Below are 24222 nucleotides of genomic sequence, written 5' to 3' on the forward strand. Positions count from 1 at the left end.
TTTTTTTTTTCCCCCTAAACCTCCATGTATCCAATACTGTTGATAATAACCTTCCAACAAGAAGAAATCACAGTTAACTGGCAGAATATGGAGGCCGAGGGTGGGAGCACACAGACAAAGAACTCCCCAGGGTATTTTGCTCTCTTATTTAAGTGTGAATTTTTAGCTCCTCTTAAATTAGAAAAAGTAATTTACTCTGACAAGGCACAGAACATAAGACACCAAACCTGGCTTCACAACTATTGTCAGACTGGATAGGCAGCTCTGGGAAGACGATATCCAGCTGGGAAATCCATAATGGAGTGATGAGGTGCTGTGCCCAGCAGTTGGGTCTGGTACCCACCTCTGCCTCGCTGGCAGCAGCACGTCAGGAGGGGAGTCTCTGATTTAAGCATTAATACAGTTACTAGCAGCCCAATAGTTTCTAGAGGTCTCAGGAGAGAGCAAAGACTAATGCTGCCCGGCCCCTAACCTGGTCTTGATTTGAGGTGGTATTAATTTTGCACCAAGATTCCTCTTCAACAGGCTTTGAGTGCAGAGGGTGAGAAATCTTACTTGCAGATTCGAGTCTCATTACACAGACAGTTAAGCTTCTGACTGCTGCTATTGTGTGAGCAAATTTATTAAGGGTAAGAGAAGAAAGAAGGATGTATTTTGAACATGTCAAATCCTGCTTCCTTATTTAGAAAGAGGCTATTTAAAAACAAACAAACAAACAAACAAAATCTGGAATTGGTCATCCTATTCCTCAATCTCTTTAATAAAAACAAGCCTGGAAGTTTGCTAGCCCAGTGCAGCGATAATGTTTCTTGAAAAATTGGCCAGTTTGGGTTTTTTTCCTCTACACAGTTGTATAGCTTTGTGAAACTATATCCAACAATTAATTTAACAAGAGTATTGTTAGAAATCATGTCATCCATTGTCTTGCAGGAGTGACTTATTTAATTTGCATTGATTTTTTTTTGTGAGGAGATTAACAGCCTTGTATTTCTTTTCCCAAATAAAATATTTATTAGTAAATATTGCACCTCACAAATTAATCCTGTTTGATTTCTTTCTGAGCATCCTCCTTTTTTCAGTGTTTATGCTTAGACAGTAAACACTCCCACTAGTTCACATGTCTCATTTGGAGAAATACTTGCCTTTGGGCAAAAGACATGAAAGCCCAAGAGCTACACAAACCACTCTGTTTATGGGAAGCCTTTGTTTTAAGCCACTGCTAAAAGGGGAACTGCACTGATGGCTGCTGTCCCTCAGGTGGGACAGGAAAAATCCCACCTCTGTTGGGTCTTCAAATCTCACGGAAAACATCCCTGGAGACTTCGCTGACGAAACAAGATTACCTGTTACTGTGGCTTAGTTGCAATTTTATAATCTTGTCTTGAGTAAATAACAGCTTGTCTTGGCATGTTCCCAGGAGCAGGACAAGGAGACAGGAACTCCTTCCCTGCTTAATCGTGGGTCAGCAAAATCACCTGAGCTGCCAGTCAGAAGGACCTTGGGATCAAGCTGTTGTCCTCCAAACCCAATGTCCCTAACTAATCACTTGCTGCCTGTAATGAATCGATGACTACACGCTGGGATATTTTTTTATTCCTGGCTTTCTCTGTCCTCCTGCTGTTTATCTATGAGGAGCTTCAGCCAAGCTAACCAAAGCCCCAGTGTTTCAGGGATTAATTCCCAGAAAAGGCTCAGAGAGGAACTATCAGCTGGGAGCTGATTAAATGCATCTGAACTCAGCCCTGTGATACTCCCAGTTGAGCGAGAAAGACCTCAGGCTTTGCTGAAGCAAGGCTAAAATGAGGGGCTCTGGCCAGAAAGTACAGCCATGTTTGATATTTTAAGTGATGTTTTTCGCTCCTTTAGCCCTTGTCCAGCTGCAAACCGTGAAAGGCGGCTACAGGCTGTTGTTAATGGGTAACAATTTGGCTCTAACTCTAAATTCTTTTAGTGAAATCCTGCAGGAGGCTGGTGATTTTGTAATCTAACTTGAGCCTCTGGGAACTTTCCTCTGCTCTCATTCCACCCATATACCATGAATGCATCTTCATTAGTCTGTGCGCATATAGATGTTGTATCTAGCATCCGTAAGTGCTGGCAGGAATGGAAAATATTTAGCAAGAGAAATTTTACTTCTTTCCTCTCTTTGCTCTGGGTCTGTTCTTGAACATCAAACATATCTTTCAATAAAAATAACTAATGTGTTTATTTTAACCAGAGCTGGGTAAGTAATTTGCATTAAAGAAATTACTCTATTCATCTTTTTTAGATCAGGCACAAGTTGTGATTTTCTCATTTGTACTTACTGTTCAAAAAGATTTACTGAATGTTTTTTATGAATGAATTTGTTGGCAATTCATCCACAAACAGTTTGGTATGAGTATTAATTTAAACAATTAATTCTAATAGATTTCAGTGTCCAAATTTCTTTGATGGTTTTGAAAATCCCAAGCTAATTAGTCAAAATCTGAGCTGTTTCTTTCCAAAAGGCAAGCTACCATCTTGTAAGACAACAGCAACTTTAGGGTTTTTTCTGTGTTTTCTTGCTATTATAAATTGGAGCTGTGTTCTTCTGTAATATTTTGTATTATTCAGTGGTGCCATTAAAGTTAGTGGGAAATATGTTAGAATTTTTAATGGGACTAGGGTTTTATCCATTGTTTCAGCAAACACACAAGTCATCCAATTCCCTCACTACTGTGCTGGAGGAAGGGGAACAATGGGGCACCAGCCAACACAGTCAGAGTTTTAGTGTTAAAATATCAAGGGTAAACACACAGGTGAAATATTTGGCAATATCACCCAGCTCTAATTTGCACATTTTAAAGGTTGATCTTTCATGTCCCCTCAAGTTCTTTGTTTGCCTGAGTCCCTGAATAAAGCGCATGAAAAGTCAGGGGATATCTTATGTCATCACTATTTGTGTTAATGGCTTAGGAAACCCACAATCCAATCAGTTAAAATAAACAACCTAGTGTAATAGGAGCATAAATCAATGAAGACTTCATTACTGAAACCTTAATGTGTAATCCATCCACCTACAGAGGAAAGGGATACTGAGAGGCAGCAAGACAAAACCAGAGGACGGTCTGATTTAGGCAACTCTGATATTTAAAAAGGTGCTGAGAACAGTAACTCTTCCTGGAGTCAGTAAATTTGGCGGATACTCATCATTCCTGACAGCCTGCCCTGACTGTTGAGTCCCTATGCTAAAAAAATGCCAAGAAACTCTTGGGAAGAGAGCTCTGATAGTTCTTTTTTTTTTTGCTCTGAAGTTATTGAGAGACTTGAGACAGCTCAGGAATGTGGACTAATGAACAAAGACATGAATTAATAAGATTAGCATATGACTGAAACTGTGCATATTACCTAGAAGTAAGGTATTCACAGCTGCTCTGACCCTGCTGCAGACTTTCCTTTCTGTGTCATCCCTTGAGCCAGTAACATGAATTTGGACCCCTTCTCTAGGACGAGGGTGGCAATACTTGGGAGCCGAGAGTTACTGGATTTCATTAAAGCCACGTATTCTGTTTGTCTTGGCTCTGAAAGGAGCAGTAATCCTATCATACCTAGCCTTTTGATTTCAACACAGTTCATAAAAGAGCTGAACTTTTATGTTCAGTGCAGAGATCTCTGCTTGTTGAGTTAATACAGTAATGAATGGAAACAGCAGGCTCTCGCTCTGGGCATGGGCCAGCTCTGAGATGGGGATGAGACACGCACTTTTCCTGTGGATTGTAGCTAAGAACAAAAGTAAGGTGAGTCTTTAGAAAGATGGCAGTGCTCAGACCCTCCTCCCCTGAGTCACCTATTTCAGAACTGATTCTCTGCCTATTTGCTCCAATCTCCCATCCTCACCTGACTTGCCTTTCTTCCTTCCCCTTCCCCTCACCTGCATCTGGTTCTTTTGTCTCACTCCCCTGCTGATACTCTTGTCCCTGTTGCTCACTTACACCAGCATGACATGTATATTGAGCAGTTAAAGTTTGGTAGCATGGGCAATCAACCAAAATCAGTATGATCCCTCTCAGGGGAGAGGCTGTTCAGGAGGGCCAGTTATGATAGGACAAGGGGTAATGGTTTTAAAATAGAGGGAGGTAGGTTCAGGTTGGATATTAGGAAAAAATTTTTTACTATGAGAGTGGTAGAACACTGGAACAGGTTGCCCAGAGAGGTGGTGGATGCTCCATCCCTGGAGACGTTCAAGGCCAGGTTGGACAAGGCCCTGAGCAACCTGATCTAGTTGGAGATATCCCTGTTCCTTGCAGGGGGGTTGGACTAGATGACCTTTGAAGGTCCCTTCCAGCCCTAACCATTCTATGATTCTATGATTCTATGATGGGAATTCTGGTTTTCAGAGATTTGGGGTTTGTTTTTGTTGACAATTATGATTAAAAAATAAATCGAAGAATACATAATGTTAAGGATACAGAAGTTAGGGAACATCAGCATTAATGCAGATATTGAGTGCAGAAGCTGGCACATATAATTTGCCAATACAGAAGAAAGTTTAGTTGAAAGGGGCTTCCAAGCATGTCATGGGAGTTCTGTGTCAGAGCTGGAAATCCAGTTCTCCAGACTGACAGTCACCTGCTCTGACTGTGAAGACTGACCATTTTCCTGCTTCATTCCCATGTCTCACTCAATGTATACTCGCCCCAGCTATAACAAAGGAGGAGGGGATGCAATAGGCAGCTCCCTAATAACCTACACAATCCTCAGCACCACATCAGCTTGTGCTGTGACTTTAGCAGGGATCCACTGGAAAAAAATTGTCCATTTGCATTAATAGTCATTATTACAGAACTGAAATAGATTTCCCTAATATTCTTTCTAGAGTTTCGTTTTGCCAGGTGTTACTTCTCAATTCCTTGTCTTAATTGCATAATGTTAGATATGGCAGAGAATGGTTGAATCAATTTGGCTGGTAAAATGATCCCATATATCTAGAACATATACAAGTACATTAAGTTTCTGAAGCACTTCAACATTCGGAAATATAGGAGCCATATATGTGTAAGATATTATCCTATTGTAGTAGTTTAATGGGAGTTACAGTGATTCCATTATAGTCTATGTGAAACATCTGAGGTTCTTCAGGATCAAGCCTACACAAATGCAAGTTTTCCATTATATTGGAAATTTGTATTGTGCTGTATTGTATCTGTATGGAAATTAAGAGATCTAGAATTTAAATCCCTCATAGAGCAATACAGACTGCTGATTAATTCTTTAGTCTCAGCAGCGAAATCTGGTTGGAGGAGGATTAGAGAAGGGGTCTAATGTATTACACAGACGGATGGTAAATATAATGTGTTTCCTTCTCTTCAAGTACTGTATATCTTATTTCCTCTACTGCAAAATTTAGAATGAATCTAAAGCAGAATGTGTGATGTCAAGATGTGGTGCTTACTTGGTCTTGATTAAGAATAAGATTAGGGCATCTTTCTGCTCCCCAAATTCCAGGCTTCCAAAGCTGCAAAGACAGGGGAATTTTCTTGTAAATGAGATTAGTATAATTTAAAGATGTTCTTATTCAACTGCCAGTAATAAGGGATGCTGTCATGAAAAAACACCCCACATTTAACAGAATGTGTTCTGTGTGATACAGAATTGCCTCAACTTTGAGGTACCCAGACCAAACCAAAAAAGAGAGATGTAATTTAGAATTTAGATGTAAATTCTGCAGCAATGCTACTGTGTATTAAACATTATGTGGTATGATCAATATGCCTGTCAGAAGCTTTTAAAATGTGTTATCAATATGGTTCCACATATTCACTGGCCAGATGGCATGAAAAGTACTGGGTATCGAAACAAGGATCTCTGTGCCTCTGCACTGCATGATGCACTGCAGCCCTGTGTAGCACCAAGTTCATTGTTCTGAATTGATCTCTAAATTTGGTGTGTTTCCTTTTCAGAGCTCCTGTGACAAGGATGTCATCCTGAGTATCCTCAGTGTCCTCACTGACCTGCTCTCTCTGGGTAAGGAGGCGAAGCTCTGGGGCAATGCCTGTGGGCTAGGGGCAGAAGGAGGATCCTCAAATAGGTCAGGGAATTCATACCTGCATAAACTTGGCGAGGTGTTTGCAAGGTGAAAAAACATGAGTTATACATGTAGATAAGCAGTCCTTACTCCTGTGTTTGGAAAACTAAGCTTTTTCAGTAAGTTAAAGGAAAAAAAAAAGACAGAATGTTTCTTTTTTTTTTTTTTTAGTTTAAAAGATGCTCATAAGTTTCAAAGTATTTCATAATCCCTGGTTGTCAACCACTGGCAATGTTGACCAGTGCCATTGGAGAGAGGGTTGTGAGACAGGGAGAGGAACCTGACTTGCCAGAGTCAGGGACTCTCTAATGGAGCGATGTCAGCACCTCCCCAAAAGGCACCTCCACCTCGGGGCTGCAGGGAAGGCGTGTTGCTGCATGTGCCTGAGCCACATGAAAAAATAAGCGAATTGGCAAAAGAACTGAAAAAATAATGAAGTTTCTTTTCCTTCCTGCTCCACCTCAAAAATGTCATTTGCTAAACAATTCTCAACCCAACTGAGCTGCTAGGCTGTGGGGGCTGCATCGGCAAGTGCTGGAGCCTCCTGCCTTCCCCACTCATTGCAGCCCCACCGCAGACATTGCCCATCCAGCTGGGCCTCTCTTTTGAAGCCCTGCAGTGCTGTTCCTCAGCTGGATGGAAGGACTGCCTATGTGGAGGACAGGAGGTATTGTCTCCTCTCCAGGAGCTGAACATGCATCTTCCTCCAACCATGGAGACTGAAGTCACTTGTGGATCACTGTTTGTTGACACAGTAGGGCTCACAGTATTAGCATGTGGTTTCTTTGGAGACCTAGATTTTTTGAAAGCTGTCTCCAAAGCTTCCCTAGGATTCCTTTGCATTTGGCAGAAGCCCGTTGCAGTTTTATTCCTTTGCTTGTTTAATTTCCAGTATCTAAGAAAAGATCACTGAGCCTTCTGCTCCTTTGAAATCTGTTGGTGTCTCTGCTTATTCCTCTCTACTGCATTTCAATGCACAATGAAAAACTTCTGCAGGACGAGGGTTTGTAAAGATAACGACTGTCAGAGCAGGAGGCAGCAGAGCGCGTGGTTTCACCATGCAGCCATTAGCCACGTCTCCTGGCCAGGGGCATCTGCGAGCCATGGTCAGTTCTGCAGACGCCCTTTTAAAGCAGTAAAACGCTGCAGGAGGCCACGGGAGCCACAGGGTTTGTGACAGCTGCGGCGGTGGGGCAGGGATGGCGGCGGTGGGGCAGGGATGGGATGCTCTGAGCAAAGTCTCTCCTTTCGTCCCCAGGGACCGGCCGGAGGATTCACTACGTGATCAGCAGAGGGGGCAGCGAGGCGCTGCTGCGGGCTCTCGCCACCGCCGCCCGCTCCGAGCCGCCCGACCCCGGCACCCTCCTGCCCCTGCTGCGGCTGCTGGCCAGGGTGGGCCAACGAGGTACTGTTGAGCGGCGGGGGCTTCTCGGGCGGGGGACTCCAAACGAACCGGCAGCCCCAGCAGGGATCAGCACTGAGATGTGCCTGATGGGCAGTCAGTTTATTTTTGGGGTGTGCCACTTGTCTGCGGTTTGGCCGGGCAGAGATCCTGCAACAGGGTGGGAGGACGTGCATGTGTGTAGAGATGCTTCTTACACAAGTTTCATCCATCTTCTTGCGTTGGCCTCGTGGGTGAAAGCTTCCCTAGCAGAAATTTTATCTTGTTTACCCTTAACCTAAGCAAAATAGTAAATATGGTTTCTCTTTGTCAGTGCAATCCACAGCGGAGTGGCAGATTTTTGCATACAGGGTGTTTGCTGAGGCAGGGAAATGCCAGGGTCATGGAGAGATCTGCCAGGAGCTGGTAGCTTTTGTGAGACTGACTGGTGGAACCATGCTTTACACACCCTGAGACAGAAACAAGAACATCTACTAGGAAAAAGCCAAGATCAAGGGGATCCTGTATCCTTCACCCAACAGGCTGAAGGTAGTAGCTTAAAGGAAAGGAGTGAACGGAGGCAAGCCTACGCTCGGAGTGGTAGGAGAACCCCTTCCTTACCTACCTCACCTTCCCAGGTGCCTCTGTGCAACAGGTATGAGGCTCTGGATATGGAAGGGCAGAACACTTCTATGAGGAAAGGCTGAGTGTTGGAGTTGTTTAGCCTGGAGAAGAGAAGATTTTGTGGAGACCTTATTGAGGCCTTTCAGCTCTTAAAATGAGTCTATAAGAAAGATGAGGACGGACTTTTTAGTAGGGCCTGTTGCAATAGGACAAGGAGTAATGGTTTTGAACTAAAAGAGGGTAGATTCAGACTACATATAAGGAATAAGTTTTTTATGATGCGGACGGTGAAACAATGGAACAGGTTGCACAGATGCTCCATCCCTGGAAACATTCTGGGTCAGGCTGGATGGGGCTCTGATCAGCCTGATCTAATGGAAGATATCCCTGCTCATTGCAGGGGAGTTGGACTAGATGACCTTTAAAGATCCTTTCCAACCCAAACCATTCTATGATTCTAAGGTTTATATATGATCACATTCAGTAAATCCCATGTTTTCCTGTTTTCAGTGAGAATAATGCTGATATAACTCATTGATAAATTTGAATGCCTTTGTTATGAGATCCTGAGTTATAAGATTTGGTGCAAATATGTTTATCAGCACTGCTGCAGAGACCTGGTCTTTGTTATGGTTTGATTCTCATTTGCTTTTCACAGATAAGAAGTTTGGGCTGAAAGTGCAGAAGGCAGAAGCAACTGATGTAATACTGAGCTTGGTAAGAAGAAACCTAGGCCACCACCTGCACCTCACCCACTGTCTCTGGGTCCTGCGAGTCTGTGCTTCTAGTGGTAAGTGCCTGGATTTTCCTCTTTTCCTCTGTGTGACAACCGTCAGATTTCTTTTTTAGTCACTTCAGTGCAAAGAACCATTCCTGATGAAGGTTAGTGCCTGTACGTGTCATTAATATACAGAATCAGGCACAAAATCCAGAACTACCATAGAAAAAGGTGCTCCCGAAGGGGCCTATACAGCCTTTACAGTGTATTTAATCTGTGGGCTATGGAAATAAAAGTGCTGTAGTGAAAAGTATTCATGGCAATGATCTCCTATGCTAGAATATAGACAGCCAACCCCTTTGCTCTGAGACTTAGGTGCCTTAAGTCTCTACGCAGTTCCCATTATCAAAGTAGGCAAATGTCTCACTATTGTTGATTGTATTGATCCTCAGAGCATCTCCACTAGGGAGGCAAACACGGGTGGAGAAACAGGAAATTAGTTACTCATTCCAAGTCCCTCAGGAAGTACATATTAGATCCTGGTCTTCTGTCTAGAACCCCCACCCTCCCCATGCACACTCCCAGCTTTTCTTGCTTGGCAATGACCTCCTATGAAATGATTCAAGAAATGGGATTTCCAGCATTCTCTGCCAGGATCATTGCAGATTCATACAGGCTTTCCCTGCTATAAGGCACTGAGTTTGTCAGCACAAATTCCCCTTTGCTCACTCTAACCCTTTCCTCTGCCTCCCCACATCCCTCACCCGGCAGATAAGTCTTGACAGCCCTCCTGTCTGCAGTCTGCTATATACATCCTAAGATTTAGCACTCCTGGCGCCCAGCCCTGCAGGTCTCCTCTATCTGCACAGGAGCTAGCTTCATGCAATGGACTTTCTCAGGCAAGCTGCCAAGCCTCAACATTCAACCCCTCTCCCTGTAATAAGAAGTATCTGAAAGCCTGAGTGTGACTGAAAATGCAGCCAAGGCCAGAAGCTGAAGCGTGCCTTTATTTGGGTTTCACAGCTGTGTCGTGACCCTGTGCTGCCTCCCACCCAAAACGATGATCTACACCCTTCCCTGCTCCCTACTTCAGTGCACCTGCATCCCAATTCACGGGTAGTTTTTGCAGAGATTTTAGGATACACTTTGCAGACTAGGCTCTTTCTGTTAATGTCAGACCCCAGAACTCCCACTCTGCTCCTTCACTGGAGCATCTCTGTTACTCTCCAAGTATCTCCTGCACTCTTGCCCCTCTCTAGATCTGCTTCTTCCTCTCACAAGTAACTTTGACTCTGTGGGCTCCATGGCCCAGCTGGGAAGCTGCAGAGGAGGTTAGGTGAAGGTCTATGTAGCCATGATACCAAACATGCTCTCAACCTTAAAAATTATTGTTATGCAGTGGACCTAGAGAGGATCCAGAAGCGTATAAAACTCTTGAGAGAGCTTGGATATGAAAGCAGAAATGTTAAGTCCTTGTCCCAGTCTTGTGTATCAGCTTTTTGCTCTGGTTTGTTCCCTTCACAATCTCCAACACCAGTTTTGTGCAGCAGCCCATGTCCCACTCTGGGGCAGGATGAGTTCAAGCAGCCTTGTCCACCACCCTGTCTCTAATGAATTACTAGCTAGTGCAAAAGTAGCTGGCAAGCCTTGCAAAGCTTTCCATCACAGGACAACTTGGCAGGGACACGGTAGGACTACAGGAGATGATGGACCCTCTGGCAGCTCTCTGATGACCCCTGGGAGATATTTACAAAACAGCCAAAACCCAGCAGTGGGCAGTCAGCCAGGTCTCCCTCTGGCTGCTGTTGATTACGGATCCTTTCACTCTGTTCACTTGCATTTAATATTTCAGGGCTGTATTCATCCCTTCTTTACACAGAAAATCTGTCTTATAGTGGGGAGCCTTGGCTAAGCGCTTAGTTTATGCATTGGGCATTTTTGGAATCGATTGCAAAATCTACCTATGAAAGTTCCCAGTGTGTTAGCAAGTGAAGGATTAAAGGTAAAATTGGGCTAGCTGAAACTAAGCTGCATTCAGAAGCACTATTCCCAAAAAAAAACTCACTTCCATACTACTGAGTAATAGCACAGAGAGAAAATTCTGCTGTCTGTGCCCCTAGGAAATAAATTGTCCTCATGGAGTTGCCTGTGGAAAATGCAGGATGAATTTGAGCCCTGTCATTTTGCTGGGAGATGACCCTATTTAACTATGATTTATTCTCTGGGGAGTACAATATTTACAGGAAAAGGGGCTTTGGGGAACTTGGGGAAGAACTGCAGAATTTGAGATCTGTTTTTGCATCTGATCTTGGCTCAGGTTGTGTCCACAGACAGCTTTGGGCTTCAGTTTCTGTGTTTGTAAAATAATCTGTGAAGTCCAGTTGGGAGCCCAGAGAAATCTGCTCATAACCCCAGGGGCAGCTACTCCTTTCCCCACCTCTTTGCCTCTAAGCAGTGTTGCTCACTGCCTGCTTCACATCCGATTGTTTTTCTCATTTCTTGGTTTAGTTACCACAGGAACCACACTTGGCATCAGCGGAGCCATGGAGCTGCTTTTCAAAGTCATCACACCCTACAGCAAGAGACACGTCAGGACAGTCAGGTAGGCAGTAGCCCCAAGGGAACTCATCCTTTCCAGGACAGCAAGAAATAAAATTTTGGTTCCACTTGAAGAGGCAAAGAAATCAGAAATGGATGCACAATTTCCACTCACTTCAAATCTGCAGGGTTTTTTAAGAGGCAGAAACAGTTCCCTGAAGGACACACTAATGCTCTGATTCATCATATGATTCATGCTGGTGGCTGTTTATTTGTAGTGTACCCTATACAGTGATGGCAGTTTGATTGCAAGGTATCATCCTTCAATTCCCAGTTGGGACTGGATTTTGAGAAGCACATGCTGGCAGCAGACAAACCGCTCCTGCCGACCACCTTAGCAAGAACCTCCCACCACCACCAGCCCAGGGGCAGGTACAGTGGAACTGTGGCGGTGCTGCCTTGTCCTCCGTTTGCAGACAGTTGTGACCAGGTCATGGTGATATTTGGAAGCATGACAGTTCTTACCAGTATTAATCTGGGTCTGGTTTTAAGCCCATCCCAAATATTTCAAGTTGGTTTTGTTTTTTTTTTTCTGAAGACAGCAAGTCCATTTTATATCTCCATCTTAATGCTGAGCATTAGTCTTCAAGTTGTCCATTCTGATCATGTCCTCAGATGCCTTTCAAGGCAAACTTTGTAACATGGAAAACACCCACAGAAGGACATAACACATTTCTGTGGCTTGCTCATCACAAAGAGGAGGAAGAATTTACTGCTGTGACCTGTGCCCACACAATCACATTTGCTTAAGCAACACAGAACCTGTGTTAGATATGCACTGCCTTCTGGAGCACATAGTTCCTGCTGCTTCATGCACGTCTCAGCAAGGACATGGCAACATTCAGTCAGTTTTGGCTTCTGCATTGACCTGGCGTGGGCGCCGTTCACGGCTGGTGATTACTGAGGAAACAGCCCCAGGCTGAGCATTGTGTGTAGGTGAGAAGTGAACGGACAGACATGGCACAATGGTTTGCCACTACTTGTTTAGCTGTGGTTCAAGTGGGGGCCAGTCACTGGATGAGAGCACCAGTGAATAATGTCCATCCCGCTGTTCCCATCAAAGACTGATACCAGTTCTCCCAATGCTACTGGTTACACAATATATTCCATGAGAAAGAATTTTAACTACTTTCCACAAGCAATGAACTTGCACATCAACACATGGTACTGTTGCTTGCTAAATACAGCATTCTTCCAGTTCTTCTGCCTACATGTCTGGGGTCATAAAAAAAATTTGAGCCGTTTGCTTTGCTAAATAAGATACGGAGTGAGCCCAGCAGACGCATGACGTCCTGCAGCTGCCTTGTTAATGGCAGCCAACTCACTTTTGCCTGTGTTTTTAGCTTTCTAGTATAGTGCTAAGTACCTGGAACTGCTTCACAGCTTCAGTTCTCTCTTAGCCAGAGTGCTCGTGATTCCTCTATGTGGTCTGTCCAAAAGTATGGTATCAGGATGTTTCCTACACAGAGGTTTGCATATTACGCAACTCGAAGGATATTATCGCCGGATATTATGCATAGGATATATGAGCACTGTCCAATATTCCCCTCAGGTCTTATGTTATAACTGTAATCTTTAAGACTCAAGGAGCCTGGAGAACTGCTTTATGTAGGACAGGGGTGCCCAGGATGATTTAGACCCAGAGTTGGGCTTGACTTCTGAGACAACCAAAAGTGATTGATGAGTCTATGCATGTGCTTAAATAAGAAAGCAAATTCCACTCAATTCCCTGGTTTACTTCCTATGGAAGTGTTGGCTGTGATTAGACTAGTGTTAGTTCTACTTTTGTGATAACCTCATAGGTCAGAATCTGTGTGTAATTGGACTTGGTCCTGTATCAGTTCTCCATTGAGCAATGGAACTAGTTGCATAAAGGCTTTTAAAACGAATTTTGTGCAAAACTGCTTTTTCCATTTGCTGTTTTCTCCAAGGGAAGTGGAAAACTTGGTATCTGCCACACATTTCTAGCCTGGCTTTTAGCTGAGACTCATTTGGAGATGCAGCTAGTGCTGCTGAGTGTTGTTGTAATGTAGGCTGTAAAGTGATCTAGAATACCCACTTCTAAGCAGAAAGAGAAAAAAATAACCTTCAGAGAAACACAATGTTTTTTATTTCAGTGATTCCAGATTGCCAGCATGTAATATTTTGATCTTTCTTCCTTTTATCTGATGTACCAGAATTGTTTTGAACTCTTCTGTGAACCATTTTTTCCATTTGGGGGACACGCACACAAGAGAAAACACAAACTCAAAATTTCCCCCAGTAAAACTCCAGTTTTGTTGCTAATAAGCCATTTTATATACTGCTGAAAAGCTTGGATTTATTTTCCTTTTGAAAAAGAAGTATCTTACATTAATTGCTGCCTACCTGAGATTTCTCTCTGCTAGTTCAGTTTCCTAATTTCATTTTTTTCCTAAAATATTTGTGCTCTTCTTGAAAAATACTTGTATGAGTGAGTAAACAGAGGACAAAATCTTTGATGGGACCTAGCTCACAGAAAAAGGTGATTTGTGTCCCACCTACACTTGGTTTAACGAGTAAGAACCATAAATCAGCTGAAGCCTGGTAGCCACTCAGCTGGCCTGCCTAGGGATCAAAGCTGCTTGTTTCATTTAATAACTAGAAGCAGCTGAGAAGGTCAATGGCTCAGAGAAAACTGTCTGTTTTACATCAGAAGCATCACACAAACCTGTTTTGTTTTAAAACCAATTGCAACCTATTTAAAGGCATTAGTTTCTTATTATTCAGTAGGGGTTGTGCTTCACTTGGAAATGCTGCTCTCACTGAGGAAAGTGACTTCAAGAGATGTTGACAAGAATTCAAGTCCTGAGACCAGAAGTCCAGGCTGTAGGGTGGGTTACAGCTCTTCTTTCCCAGCATTGGTGAATGCTTGGGATAACTATGGTCTGAAAATCCCAGGCATCTTTACAGTCCATCAGAAAATGGAGGTGGGTACATGTCAAAATGTGCTTCTGTTTTGGTATTTTTGAGCTGCTCTAGTTAAAGGTTTGTAGGGTGACTGTGGGGGGGTAGCTTATGGATGGGCTTCCTGAGATGGAAGAGAAAGAATAAAAGGTGGCATATGGGTTTTTTTTTAATTCAGCGTGTGCTCCTGGTCATCTGACACTGGTGTATGTCTCTGAAAACTGCTGTGGTTATGCTCAAATCTGGAGCAGGCTATTTTGGTGTAGTTAATTGGTCACAAAAGCATCTGCTTCTTCTTGGCTATCAGTACGGAACTTGAAGAGAACACTAATCTGTAACCTGCCTTTGGAGAAAAGCTCCAATGTCCTCCCAAAAAGCCTCTGATCCTCCCTTTGTATTTGCCCTTGATACCTTTTCTCTACTTCACAACTATGTGCCACCATGATTTGCCTTGCTGCTGGGAAGGAGCAGCTGGCAACTGTGGGGGCTGAGATTACTCTTGTTCTTTGATCAGCTGCCAGGAATGAAGCATAGAAAATGCACTACTTCTCTTGTGGATACACCCGCATTCTTCTGTCCCGGGCAGCAGCAGGACCAAGGTCACTTTAAGAATCTGCCCTGGAGAGTGCACCATGAGAGCTATTTATTTAACCAGCTAAGATATGGAAACAAGATATGCGGTTCTATTTATTTTTCCCAGTGGCAAAGCTCTGGGTTAGTTAGAAATAGTCTCCCATGCTCCAATTGACCTTTTCTGGGTGCATGCCAAGTAGCTCTGATTCCTCTGAGACTGTGACTCATGGACTTTATAGGTCTTCGTTAGGCATTTGAGGTCTTCAGGTTGTTGGTGCCATAACTGTGTAGCTCTTTCTGAGATTACCCGTATTTCAAGGAAAAGGAGTGAAATGCATGGAGGTTTAGAGAACTCTTGAGTCAAGCACTGTGACATCCAAGTGAGACGGAGACTATAGACTGTCTTGCCCACCTGTCTTGATGCTAAGCTGCGGAGAAAGTTTTCTGATACCTTTCATAGGGCAGTTCAAAATAAAGCCCAATGATGTTCTTTTCTCAGTTCTGTTTGCCAGTAGCTGGGATACCTGATATCAGTGTGTGTGGGACACTCAGATCTTCACTCCATCAATACCTTCTCTAATGCAACATCCCTAATGCCCCACAGAGTGCAATGACCTCTGTGCCTTTCATCTCTCACCTTCTTTATTCCTCATATGATCTGTATCTTCTACCCTTCTCCTACTTTACAGTGTCCCTTTCAACATTGCTCGTTTTCCCGACTTACTTGTTCTGAGAGGTATTTGGATGTGCTGTGGGCAGATGGATGTGGAATGTGACAGTGGCAGACATCTGCTCTCTGGCCAGCCAGGAGCTGAGTCTCTTCTGCATGACTGTCTCCAGGTGGCCAAGCATCAGATATTCTCCCTGGGCTGATGGTTTTGAAGGCTGTATGTTGTCTGGGGCTATGCTTTGTGCAGGCCTCTTCTAGGACTCCTCAAGTTGAAGGTAGGTTATCAAAGTGAGTGAAAACAAAATCCAGAAATTATGATTCTTTCATATGAGGAAGACCTGTGTTTTACAAAAGGGCAAGTGATGGTGTCACTTGTGTCTGAGTCGTTCCCTCTATTACGTTATCTTTTTCTGTTGTTCAAGCGTTGATGGGCAGTCTTATTTCTGCAGTTTTAATAAAAGCAGTTCAGAGAGTCTTTCGAAGTGCCTCAAAGATCTTTACGAGTATATCTGTTTACCACAATGAGCAGAGCTGGCTGATGGAGAGTGATCGGATAAACCTCATACAAGAGATTGCAACAAGAATGAGTGTTTGTCAGAATTAAAAACTCTTTCTCTGAATATTCACAGCACTTGGCTTTCTGCACTGGGCTGTTCCAGTAAAGTTTGACTGCTTAATTAAAAGTGGAAAGTGAATAAAAAAACTTCTGGGAATGACGCCAAATTAATTCCGTAGAAAATGTGACATGCAGAAATTGCCTGCCTTTGCTCACATCTAGCATTGCCTACTTTTGACATTTGATCACAGTTCTTATGTTTGGTACTTATTGGATGGTCCCAGCTCCCCAAACACTTGCTGATAATCTCCATTTCCATTAATGGGAGAAAATTCTCTCATGTAACTCTATTCCATCTGAGGTGGGTATCTGGACACGTCACATAATAAAGGAGAAAATAAGCAATATTTTCTTCACCTCTAGAAACTTGAGGTGACTTGGAAGTGTTCCTTTCTTTCTCCTGACTGGAGGAGGCATCTGGAGTGGGTAACGTGGAAGTAGCATGATAGGCATTTAAGGTTGGGTCAGGCAAATGGTTGCTGAGAGAGTTTTGGAAAATGCAGTCTGCTCCAACTAGTGTAGTGTTCTTGTTTACTCCTGGGTTTTGAGCCCTTCCATGTCTTTTCTTTGGTGGTGTGTGCTCAGGGGTGATTCGAGATGGGGAGTGACTCATGAATTGGAAACACATAAGAATAGTGATGACACTGTCGCTATGGTCAGGAAGCAATTTCTATATCGCATAATTCTGTCACAATGTGAGCCGAGAGGAAGATTTTTGCTGGAGTACTGAAAGCAGAGCTCGTGCAAGTGAAGAGAGGCATGTCAAGGTGATCAAGAGAGCATATCTAAAGCTAAAAGCCCAAATCTTGACAGATCTGTAGTTAATCAGACATTGTGTCAGATTGACTAAGGAGAACACAAAGGCCCTGGAAATGCTGAAGATATAAGTTAAGAGACTGTATATTGCTTCAAAATAGGCTTTAAATATATGAATATATATTATTCTGCTTTTCTATAAAACTTGTTTTATTTACACACAACTTAAATTCTACTTTCTCACCTTAGAACTCATACTTTTGATGCAGGATAAAATCTAAGTGTTGAGCCCATAGCATTGAAAAGTGACCAAGTTGCCGCATCAACAAGTGTTTGTAAAAGTGATTTCCTGTGACCTTAACAACAACAGAAGAAATCAGAATGGCAGTGGGCTATCTCTGTTATCTATTCTGTTAAGAATGATAGGGAGATGCACATGGAAGAGATCCCATTGCAAATGTGTCCTAGACTCAGTGCAGGCAGTTAGTTTCCTCAGCCTTAATCCTGCATAACTTCATGCTGGTAGACATCATATGCATTTACTGCAATTTCACTTCATGGGTTTTCCTAAACTGGGCAAGCTGCTCTCTGCTTGAACAGAAGAATGTGTTGCATGGCCATCGCCAGCCAATATTTTGAGAATGAAAAGAAACTCAATGCACCAACATGGTGATTAGTTTCTCTGCAACCTGATACAGTAGCTGTTGTGATTAGTTCTTTTTGAGGAATGCTCCACATACAGCTTTATGCCTTTGTTTATTTGGCAACGGTTCCTGATAGGAGATCAAAAGCAAATCATCCTTAATTCCTTTTATTAGTCTGTGTTTTGCCATTAATCATGTTGAGCAGTTTGGATGTTTAATTGGAGAGTAACACAGATTCTATTGGAATGTGGTCAGAATTAATCAATGTTTAGTGCCTGCTTACTCTGAAATTGCTATTTGGTTCATTTGATCCCTGTAGAAAATTCACAGGAGAGGATGAAATATTTCTCTTGAGCTATGTCACAACTAACTGATAGACTTCCCATCTGGCCTTGATCTTCATGGGATTTAGCCTAGGACTCCTGCTAAATAAAACTGGTAAATGCTGTTGTGAACAAGATGACGCCAGCAACAAGGGAAAAGCCTTGTCTTTAAAATTCTTGTTTATATCAAGTGGCTTTTCAACTTGACTAATATCTTGGGATAACATGGAGCAGAGATGGGTACATCACTGAGACAAGTAAACCCTAGTGTTCTAATTTAATGCGATGAGCTTGGAGCCAAAGGTGTCCCAGTTTTATGTGATTCCTTCTTCTCCGTTCTTTTTACGGTCTGTGTGGTTTCTCTCAAAGAATGACCTGTTCTAAAATTAATAGTAAGTTATAAAATCTCATTTCAGACTGATGGTATCTCTGCGTTGCTTTGCAGATTAAATAGAGTTGCATTGCAGAATTATACTTTACTGGCATTGTGCTGTTAATAGCAGTAGAAGAGAGAAATTGAAAAATTAAGAGGTAGAGGCATGGGAGAAAAGAGATGCTTTCAGATGAGATTTGAAAATAGATGAAGAATTGATGAGGCAGAGAGGAATACCATATACCAAGGTTGTCCCAGGTGGCTGGACAAACATGTTGCATACAGAAACCCTGGTGCCATCTCTTGGTAGCCTCTGGTATGGCACAGTTAAGCACAGATACACCTACCTCTGGAGCGTAAAAAATTGGTGAATGAACACTATCTAAAGAGAAATCCACTTCTAAGCTTAACTTGGTATGTCATGGGAAAGGAAGAACTGGTTTATAAATGGACCCACTTAGTGAGACTGTTATTTTGAAAGAGGTGTTTGCTTTTTTCTTTTAGTTCTAGTGTATGTTTTACTTTATTTCAGATTCAAGTAACGGTTTGAAAGAGAAGCAATGCTTTTGACTCAAGGCCTTTCTTTGCTTGCCCATTATCCCTTCCCCTTTGGTGAGCTAGTGGGTTATATTTGGAAAGATAGTATGAGGGCAAGTCGCTCCTGTTCTCAAGTTCTTGACTTTTCACACCCAGTGGCTATGGCAGATGCAATTCACGGCTGACCTCACATGATGGCTTTGGGTATGTCTATACTGCAGGCAACTCTGTGCTCGTTGGGTGGAGAGTATCTCTGCCCTGGCTTTAATTTACCTCATTCTGCTAACAACTGTTAAGGCTTGCAACAGGGCCTCCCGCGTGAGCTACTCAAGCCTCTTAGGACTTACTATCCAGGCTGGGAGTATCATTCATGTTGCTGTATCTGTCTCACTGTTGGTCTTTGTGCTAACTAGATTAAAGCTAGTACTTGGGTGTCTCAATGCAGTGCAATTGTGTTGCCTCTTAGAAGTTTTGAGGCATATCTCCCACATAGCTGGGGAAACCCCTGTCATTCCCATCCAAATGAGAGGCAGGACTTGATTTCATACATCAGTTTCATCTTGGAGAGCTTCCCAGGGTTAAATGAATTATCTATGTCAATGATTCCTTGCAACTGAGTATGATAGTCCCATAGAAGGACAGGTCAAGACTTGTGTCTACTCTTTATGCTAATCCTTTTGTAAGTAGTGCAGAAGGAACAGAGTGGGATAAATCAAAATAAAAAAAATGAGAACAGACCTAGAAGGATTACAAAATATTTTGCAATCTAGGAGGAAACAAAGGGTTTGGGATGATTTCTGGAAGTTGATGAGTTATCTGCGAGCTGAGGAGTAGGCAAGCTGCTCCTGATCTGGAGGAGCAGAGATAATGCTTTCACCAGTGGTGGTAGGGCTATGAGAGTTAAGAAAACAAAGTCTAATGGTAGAAGACAAAAGATCTCTCATGTCTGAAGTGCTGATCTGAGACAAGGTGTGTTACTGTGGGCAAATCACCTGAGGTCAGACTTTTCATATGCTTGATGCACACACTTAAAACTCTACCTTTCTAATGCCTTCTCAAGGGCACAGTCAGTTGTGTCTGAGGCATTCAGTGAGGACAGATAGGGAGGGGGGCAATGAAAAAGGCGAGAGGAAAAGCAGTAGTGAATTTCTGAAAGGCTTTATGCTCAGGCAGGATGCAGCTGAAGTGGACTGTGGAGTGAATGTGGAGCTGGCAGAGCAAGGAGTGAGTTGAGCAACATGGTTGTGTGACCTTGTAAGCATGTTTGAGGCGGACGTTAAGTGCCAAAGCTTTTAGGAAGCATCAGTCAGACACCCCTGCGGGACTGGGACCGGAGAGAAGGGATTTATAAGCAAAGCCTATCTGAATTTGCCTGTAGAGGTCATGAGCAGGTGCCCACCTTGCCTGTTTGCCTGCATCCATTTTCCTCTGCCAAGAAGACAAAAAAAAAGACTCCTCCCTCAGAAATCGTTGAGTTGGATAATGACGTGAATCTTTGATAGAGGCCAGAGAGCGAGTAGATAAACCTGAGGACATGCACTTGTGTATCAGCGCATATGAGAGCCAGGAATCTCCTCTCCCTTGCCTTTCACTTCGTTTATTGCCGTTTCTCCTCTCACCCAGAAGCCTGTTACCCTGATGATGGGGGTAGAAAGCAGCTGTAAAATCCTCCCCATAAAAGCTTTCAGTCCAAAGGTAGCCAGGAGAAATCTGATGGTAATAACAATGAAAGGAAGCCTCAGTGCAGAGCTTCTACAGCAACGATTTTGCACAATGCTGGCCCTAAGCTGGTGCTGTTTCCACGAGGAAAACAGCCCTAAGAATTTCCTGGGATTGCTGTGACTTTTTTCCAGCTCCACCAGCGCTGGCAATGCTGGAAGGTGAAGTGAAAGCTGGTCTCTGGAACTGTCAGTGGTTTTACAGCACAACAGTGATTAGACCTGCCCTGAGCAGAGTTACATGACACAGTGTCAAAGCCCTTAGCAACAGCCTTTCCACACTAGAATTCCCTGTCCTGAGAGCATTGTTGGAGCCACACCAGCTGTATCAGCAGTGGGGTAGCTGGTTTTAGCAATACAGAGGCAATACGACTGACTCATCTCTCTCAATGAGAGCAAGAGAGAGTGCTCCAAAGTCTTCATGGTCTCTTCCAGGCTCTTTTGGGTAGTTATTGAACACTGATTATAGAGAATAAAAGAGAAACCATAAATACTAGAGTATTTACCAAATGCAGGCGAAATGAGTTTCGTTAGGGAGAGAAGGCTTTGCAACAGCCGTGCTACAGATGCAGCACAGGTCTCTGGCTTGCTAACGCTGGCAGGGCTCTTCTCGGTCTTTTTATCTGCAGGGCAACACTTGGAATGGCAGCAATGCCAGTAAAATCTGTAAATAAACCCAGGGTTGAGCTGCTCTGGGATGTGTTTGGAGACACGGCTTGGAATACGGAGGGGAGAACCTGAAAACTTGAGGAAGTGGCTGGTGAGGAAGAACAGGGCTGCTGGCTCCTAATACGGCTGTGGCTAGGGCGTTGGGAATGGAAACTTGCCCTCAAGTGTAAATCTTGGAAAGGTCATGGCTTCAAGACTGAGCTTTTACTGTCAGGCTGCAGCCACAGCCAGACTATTGCAGATAGGAAAGAGAAAATTGTCTTGTATCTTTGGTACATTTGCTCCATGTGTTTCTTGCCTCTCCAATGTTAAATGGAGACAGTTTGGCCTTTGTGTCGATCATAGGATGTACATTGCCATGGCACAACAGCTCTCACTGTCTACTCAAAACCTTAATTTCTTTCTTGTTTTTCATTGTTGTTTTAAATGACACATATTTGTGGTTACTCCAGCTTTCACCACCTTTTAGATTTTTCTGTGTAGAAAAAAGAAGGGCATGTGGAAGAACCATCCTGATAATGCTCATAACTTACTTTGCTTTTTAATTATTTATCCCTATCACTTCATTGTTATATTTACAGCTCAAGTTCTACCAGCCTTGGCTTTGATACAGTCTGCTTTCAAATGCCTGAATTTGGCTTGATTATATCAGATGGAATCTTTCTGATGAAAGGAGAGAGGAAAAAAAAAAATATCAACTTAAGCTTCTGCAAATTACTGCTTTAAAAAGCCCCTGCAGCTATGCCATGTGATATCACAGCTTTCAAACAGCAAATATCAGGAGAATTTGATCCAGTGTTTGCTTCACTTTGGTTTGTTATGGACTTTTTCTTCCTTCTAAATCCTCTAGCTGAATGTTGTGAAGAACAGGCACCAGGACTAAGATATGACCAAGTTATTGCTTAATAAGGAATTATACACGTGTAACTGAAAGTCATTAGTCTGTGGTTGGCTGGATCAGCCACAACAGCCAGATGCTGCCTTTCAACCAGCCTTGCAAGCTCCATGACCATGAAGTGACCTACATTGCACTCAAGGCTAGTGCATGCTGTCTGCTCCTGCTCTCAAATCTCCTTGCTTGCAGATGTGGGAATGAAACCTGAGGCTGTGTTAGTCTTCCTGCTCATCCTCCCAAAGTCTTAATGCATCTTGTGTTGAATCTCAGTCACCAGCTGTGCAAAGTGCTATATGGAAGGCAACATGGGTGATCTAACAGAAAATACTATTTCTGACTCTTGAGTATGCTGCTAAACTAAACACACTTCTCTTCCTTTCTCCGGACCGATACTTATGCCATTCCCTTGCCATCTCTTATAGCCCATTGCTGCTCTTTGAAATGCTAAATATCTTGAGGTACTGTGACTGCAGAGCCTCACCTCTGACCTGCAGCCTGGAGATTGCCTTCCCTGCAGTAAGATGTTCTGCTTCTCATCTCTGCAGCTCAGGCAGAACAGGACAAGGACAAACTCATGGCAGGTGTTGGAGTGGTGGTGCACCTGCTGCTGTGTTGGAGGCTGTGGCCTTTCGTGATGGTGGCTCAGCCCACTTGCAGAGACCGCTTCTGCAGAAGATGCATTCTTATTTGCAACATCAATCCTATTTAGTTTGAACCTGACCACGTGCCCTCAGATGACTCTTCTGCCTTTCTTATCACAGCTTGGAGATCTTATGTCCGGAAAGCTGCTGCAGGGTAGTGTGAAAGCTGTTCCCTTTCCACACCTTGGCTCTCTTTCCTTCGAAGATGTATCCCTGTGTGTATTCCACACAATAAAACAGTATCCCCATTTCCCCTTCCCACCTGTCAAGCGAGACAGAAACCACATTATGGCAGGGGAGGTGAATAGCAGGATGGCTTTTTTCTCCTTAACCTTTATTGAAAATCCTGGGCAAGTTAATAAGCTTTCCTCCTTGCTCTGCAATTGCAGCATCTGTTTTCCCAAAGACTTCATGCTTACTGTACTTGCCTGTGGCAAAGCTAGTTGGTACTGTATGTTTCCAGCACTGTTGTACATGTGTTTTGCAGTCCTCTGTTTTGACAACACACAGCAGGTAAAAATGGCATTTCTTTTACATACCAGACAGATTTGAAAAATTTCTTATAAACTGGCTATTGGTGTTGACTGAAGGAACTTCGGGCAGTGAGGACTGAGTTTTCTGAATGAATGTCTGTTTTTTTTCAGAGATATTGAGATGTGTGAAGATAAAAGGGAACGTAACTGCAACAAAAATCCTCTTGGCAGGTTATAGGCTTAACTAGTGCAGTTAAAAGGTAGTTCTGACCTTAGTATACAAAAGGGTTTTGAAAAATCCTGCTGAGTGCTAGCTGCATGTTTAGACATACAAATGCCTTTTAAATTCAGATCAAGACAACTAATGCGAATCTGTAAGACCTTGTGTTTCTCAAGCATGTTTGTGGTGGTCTCAGTTTAAGACTGATTTAGTAGCACCATATAAGCTCAGTATTGTGTACACACATGGCTTACAAACAAACACCCCAGTACTTCCAAGCATGTTCATATTAGCATTAGTTAGGACCATCAAACTGTAAAGTGCCCAATTCACAGTAAATTCAGTGCTGATGGGCTAAGTATGTATGTGAGGGAACACAGTCATTGGGAGAGATAAAAAGTGGGGGTAGCTGGAAAACAGGAGAAAATTGGTGACAGCTTCCACATACTTTCTTCTGTATCTTTTGCTGAAACTCCACTTGCATGTGAGCTCTTTGGGCAGCTTTAACTCTGACCATCATCCTTTTGGGACTTAGGTAAAAGCAATATGTAGAAACTACCTAACCTATATGCATAACAAGGGAAATAATACCTACCTACTTGGGAAGCACATGGAGATTAATAAGTGGAAAGTGTTGCATGCAAGAAGATTAATTGGCAATAATATCTTTTTCCACTTACTCCCTGCTGCATATGTGGATGTAACACTGTGCTGTCAGGGTTCCAGCTGATGAGTAAATAGTTACTCACACATCCAAACCATGGCCTTAATACTACAGGCAGACTGAAACTGGACACTCACCAACAGGAGGAACTGAGTAAG

At 43.1% G+C, this 24222-nt stretch overlaps 1 protein-coding gene across 1 annotated transcript in view; it reads left to right on the forward strand.

Moving 5' to 3' along the window:
* Positions 1-3704: 3704 nt before the first annotated feature.
* Positions 3705-24222, forward strand: part of AGBL1 (AGBL carboxypeptidase 1) — a 275673-nt gene continuing 255155 nt past the window's right edge. Inside the window, exons 1-5 of the mRNA XM_086620561.1 lie at positions 3705-3758; positions 5922-5985; positions 7305-7451; positions 8710-8841; positions 11278-11371. Coding sequence (XP_086476687.1) covers positions 3705-3758; positions 5922-5985; positions 7305-7451; positions 8710-8841; positions 11278-11371 — 491 coding nt within the window. The remainder of the gene's footprint in view (positions 3759-5921; positions 5986-7304; positions 7452-8709; positions 8842-11277; positions 11372-24222) is intronic.

Source organism: Tauraco erythrolophus, chromosome 14 (assembly GCF_009769465.1).
Source record: "Tauraco erythrolophus isolate bTauEry1 chromosome 14, bTauEry1.pri, whole genome shotgun sequence".
Taxonomy (NCBI): domain Eukaryota; kingdom Metazoa; phylum Chordata; class Aves; order Musophagiformes; family Musophagidae; genus Tauraco; species Tauraco erythrolophus.